The sequence below is a fragment of the Sphaeroforma arctica genome (assembly GCF_001186125.1).
Source record: "Sphaeroforma arctica JP610 unplaced genomic scaffold supercont1.1394, whole genome shotgun sequence".
NCBI classification, from domain to species: domain Eukaryota; class Ichthyosporea; order Ichthyophonida; genus Sphaeroforma; species Sphaeroforma arctica.
The window spans coordinates 1-4,897 of NW_014039164.1; the positions used below are offsets into that span (position 1 = coordinate 1).

Consider the following 4,897-nt stretch of genomic DNA (forward strand, 5'->3'; position numbering starts at 1 on the left):
TGTGTGTGTGTGTGTGTGTGTTTGTGTATGTGTGTGTGTGCGTGTATGTATGTATGTATATATATTTGTGTGTGTGTGTGTGTGTGTTATCGCTTTCTGTGTTTACCCATCTGTCGCAGTGGGTCATCAAGACTCCGGTGTTGAGTCGTGTAGTCTATCGTGAGGGTTCATATGGACTCTGATGGTGAGTCCTGTGGACTCTGATGAATGCAGGCAATGTTCAGAATGGAATGTTGGTTTGGTGTTTTACACTGCGTTTGGCTCTTTGTATGCATATCATGTTTGAGCATCACAGAACGATGGCGTGTATGTAGCAGTTAGTAGAAAGTAGTATAGATGATCAGCGACTGTATCCAGAGAGGTCTGCTTGGTGTCGGAGTGCTGCGCCATACGGGCGATACTTAAAGACTATTCAAGCCGAAGCTATGAGGATACCGTTCGTGACTTAGTCTATATATATATTTATATATATATGCATATTACGTATACACATATATATGTATTTATATGCACACACACATATATATATATAGATTTTTATATCCATAAACCTCCATGTATATTCATCTTGATGTATTTATGTGTGTGGTATATATACAGTAATAAAATAATATATATATGTATATATATATATAGATTCATACTCCTGTGTATGTATCTATGTTTATGTTCATGTTAATGTTTATCTATCTTTTTATCTATACGTTTAGTTTGTGTGTTTGTCTTCAGTATAAGGTAGCATTTACATCATACTTTGATTTACTTATGTGTCAGATATGTAGTGTAGTATATTCGATTGTTGCTATCCGCCTGCTTACGTGCTATTGTGAACTGTAGTAAGTTATTTATGTGTTTCATTAAACCTCCTTTCAATGCATTATTTTCCAACTCTAGCTGGCTTTGATTGCTTTTCATTTTAGTATCATGGTCTGGTGGGACTCGCTCGACTATCACTTCGTCTAGATACATGCGTTCGTGTATATTCTTCAATGGTACGTGTCGTCTCTTAATGATTAGGAACATAACTGCGCATTTAATCGTCTGCGTGATTCGGGTGACGTACTTACTTACTTGTTACTGTACATCTGAATTTTAAACCATAAAGAGTCAAGATCACCTTTTATGGGCCCGATATAGACGAGGAAACGGTAGAAGCGGATGTGGGCTCAACTGTGTTGGAGGCCGCGCACGATAATGACATTGAGCTTGAGGGTGCTTGTGAGGGGACGATAGCGTGTTCTACATGCCATGTGATAGTACCGAAAGAGACTTTCGACCAGCTACCAGAGATGGAGGAGGAGGAGGAAGATATGCTGGATCTAGCGATAGGACTAGAAGACACGTATGTACTAAATGTTTGTAGGAAAGTCGGTAGTTTTGGAATGATAAGCGATCTTCGATGTATAGACAAGTACCTGAAACAGATGTACTGTGAGGTTTGTGAATGAATGCCTGGAGCGGATATTTTAGCAACATCCCGTTTGTGACTTGCATGATACACGTGTGTGTGTGTGTGTGTCTATTGGTATGCGTGCTTGTCGCTTCGATCGGATGGATCATTTTTGAGAAATAGACATACCCTTTCGGTGCGTATTTATCAATTTTTCGGAAGTTGCACTGTATGAAGAAGATCCAAAAGGTGTGTGAATATGCATTTTCTGCCGAGCATCTGAGGTTTGGTTTTTCTCGCCATATCCCATGTTTTCCTCGATATGGCAACACACACTTTGCTTCGGCTCTGTGTATACTCAAATCAGTAGCTGGAGTCTTTGCCTCGAAACTTGTGGTGTGCTCACTCACTCTCTGGTACTTATCATGTGCAGATCACGGCTAGGCTGCCAAATCGTACTCACAAAAGAATTGGACGGAACTAGGTTTAAGATACCCAGTGAATCGGAAGATCCTCGATACCAAAATTAGTAATCATAGCGACACACCAGAATATGCAATAAACTATTAGCGAACATATTTCGCAACCTCGACTTACCAGTTTCTGCTTGTTTTTCAGATGAGGCAACAATGAGTGTCTGGCGTATCAAACACGTATTGCATATCATCTATCATATAAAAAGCAGCAGCCATCATGTGCACAGAAAAGGTACATGCACACCCGTTGCGCATGTATTGGTGACACCCTAAACCATATGACGCATTCAGTTTTCGCCGCGGTGGTATAAACACAATATTACATTTGGAACATCGGCTTGAACCTCTGGGAGTTATAGTTCCAGACAGTTCGATTCCGTATGCACAAATTCTTGTGTCAATCGTGCTCCAATACGAGATCGTGCGGGTATAGCAAAAAGTTCTTATGCAGTTCTGAGTACACTTATTTGTGCCTCGGCTGCATATTTTATTCGTTTTTTGTATTTGCCCCTTGCAAAAGAATGGGTGGTTTCGACCTTGGGCTTTAGTCGGACGACTAGTTTATACTCGACACCAGGCATATACATCTCTTCAGCGTAAAATATATAAGTGCGATGATGTTAAATGATCACAAGATTGAATGAGTGCCTCCAAGTGTTCGCCCAACTTCATAGATAGCTCCTATCGTAGTCTACGTACAAATCTGTCGGCGACTCTGCTGCGGAGCGAAGCATACACATTTCCTTCCATTATTTTCCAAATCAACATACAATGCTTCCTGCTTACAATTAGTCGATATTGAGTTGGATATAGCAAACCTCCCTTCTAGCATAGTTTGCCACGATACTAAGATATGTCTCTAACTAACAAGATATGTCTCTAACTAACGACGGTTACGCTGTGGGAAGTGCGTGCCTCAGCTTCTTCGATCTTCTTGGTCTTATCGTCGACACCATCGTTATATCCTTGTTCCACTTCGGTCATTAGAGGAGGACCGGGGATGATCAGCGAATTCTCGAGGATACCTCCACCACCCACTCGCAGGCCAAGTTTACTCAACTCCTCTGCGTTAGGTTCAGGCTCGTATTCGGCACGGATGCCAATCGTAAACCGAAGTGCAAGCATGATAAGATATGTCACAAAGAACGACCAGGAACATGACACTAGAATACCAAAGCATTGGTAGCCCAATAAAGTCCAATTGCCGTAGAAAGCTCCATCGGGTATATTAGGGTTTACACCACTAGAAGCAAACAGTCCAGTTGAGAATGTTCCTACCAAACCTCCGAAACCGTGAGAGCAGAACACGTAAAGAGAGTCGTCGATGAAAGATAAATGTGCGTATTTCATCCAAGTCCATAGTACTATGTAGGATAATATGGCACCATAGATTCCCTGTAAAAGTGCATAGGCGGGGATGATGAAGCCAGCATTGGAAGTGATGATCACAAGTCCGCAAACACCGCCATACAAGGCCCCCTCTAGATCAAACTCTTTCTTGAATGTCATATCTAAACAACCCCACGTGAACATTGCCGCTCCTGCACAGATCTGTGTATTGATCAGGGCAAGTCCAGCAATATCGTCAGCAGCCAGTGCAGATCCACCATTGAACCCCATCCACCCAATCCACAGCATCGTCGCACCCAAAAGATTCAAAGACAACTTCACTGGCGCCTCATCGCGATCGGCTTTGTGACGCTTACCAAGAGCCAAGGCACACGCTATGGCACTCATACCTGAGTTAATCTCGACAACGAATCCTCCAGCGAAGTCAATCGCACCGTAGGCATTGTCGCTACCAAATACTTCACCAAGATTTAGCAGAAACCCGCCATTGCCCCATACCCAGTGGGTAATGGGACAGTATACAATCGTCGTCCACGTGAAGATAAAAATGAGAAATGATATGGGTTTCATACGCCCTACGACCGCCCCGGTAATGAGAGCAGAGGTTAGTGCTGCGAAGGACATCTGGAAACCGACGAAAACGAGATCAGACGTGCCAAGATTGACAAGAGCACTATACTCGAAGTTACCCCAAAATCGTCCGTCGCCTCCGAATGCAAAACTGAAGCCGATAAGGACCCATTGTATTGATATTAGACCTAAAACGAGACACGTTTTAGTAAGCGTGTCGATTATATGCTTTTCACGACATAGCGACCCGTAGAAGAACGCCAATCCGAAGGTCATCATAAACACAAGCGCTGTGGAGACAAGCACCCAAGCTATATCTCCCGAGTCCCATCCTGCCGCGAACACTGGCTCGATATTTGCTGATGTCTGTTGTACCATATTCTAAATTTGGAGCTGCCGATAACGACGATGTGTTTTCAAACTATGAAGTTGTACAATTGAAATCGTGTCGATATGCATTTCAATATTTATCCATAGCCTCCAATTCCAATTGCTATGATTTATGTAGCCTATTAACCTGAATGCTGAATAACCTGATATGAAATGCATCAGATTTTATTTTTACTTCTTCTACTCAAAATGTTTTTTCTGTTTTTTGGTAATAATTAGAAATACAATACCATTTTGACATTTTGTTGCTTCTTTTCCTTTTATAAAGAGTATCAGAGTATCACATATAATAATAAAACATGCGTGTATTTATATTATACGTATTGTCGAGTGGTTATGAGTGGTACATAGGGGGTTTTTTTGTTGTTTTTTGTTGTTTGTTACTCTTTTTTTGAATAAAAATAATATTTTAAAAAATGCCTTTTTTTTACTATGTGTTGTTCAATTTTTAGGAGGCCATTCTAAAAGCGTTTTAATTTGTTCTTCAAAAATAAAAGTTCCAAAGAGCAAAATTGGGGAGGCTGACAGCCTGACACTCACAATATGAGGAATTCCGAATTCGGAGGTGCAGAACTTCTCTTGGCTCTTGTTTTAGTATTTTAGTACATATTTGTTTTTTATTTATTTATTTATTTGTTTTTTAACACCCCATCCATGTACTAAGGGGACAAAATAGGGCCAAAAATAAAGAAGCGTTCCTGATTTACTAAATCTGGACTTC

At 41.1% G+C, this 4,897-nt stretch overlaps 2 protein-coding genes across 2 annotated transcripts; one reads left to right on the top strand and one right to left on the bottom strand.

Moving 5' to 3' along the window:
* Nucleotides 1-1,137: 1,137 nt before the first annotated feature.
* SARC_10798 (hypothetical protein) lies at nucleotides 1,138-1,448 on the top strand (the record flags this gene model as incomplete). The annotated part of the gene is made up of 1 exon (XM_014295143.1): nucleotides 1,138-1,448. A coding segment is annotated over one exon (311 nt), but the record flags the coding sequence as incomplete, so codon positions are not given.
* Nucleotides 1,449-2,635: 1,187 nt separating this feature from the next.
* SARC_10799 (hypothetical protein) lies at nucleotides 2,636-4,164 on the bottom strand (the record flags this gene model as incomplete). The annotated part of the gene is made up of 1 exon (XM_014295144.1): nucleotides 2,636-4,164. The coding sequence occupies one exon, from the start codon at nucleotides 4,162-4,164 to the stop codon at nucleotides 2,746-2,748; it is 1,419 nt and encodes a 472-aa protein (XP_014150619.1). The 3' UTR covers nucleotides 2,636-2,745.
* Nucleotides 4,165-4,897: the final 733 nt, after the last annotated feature.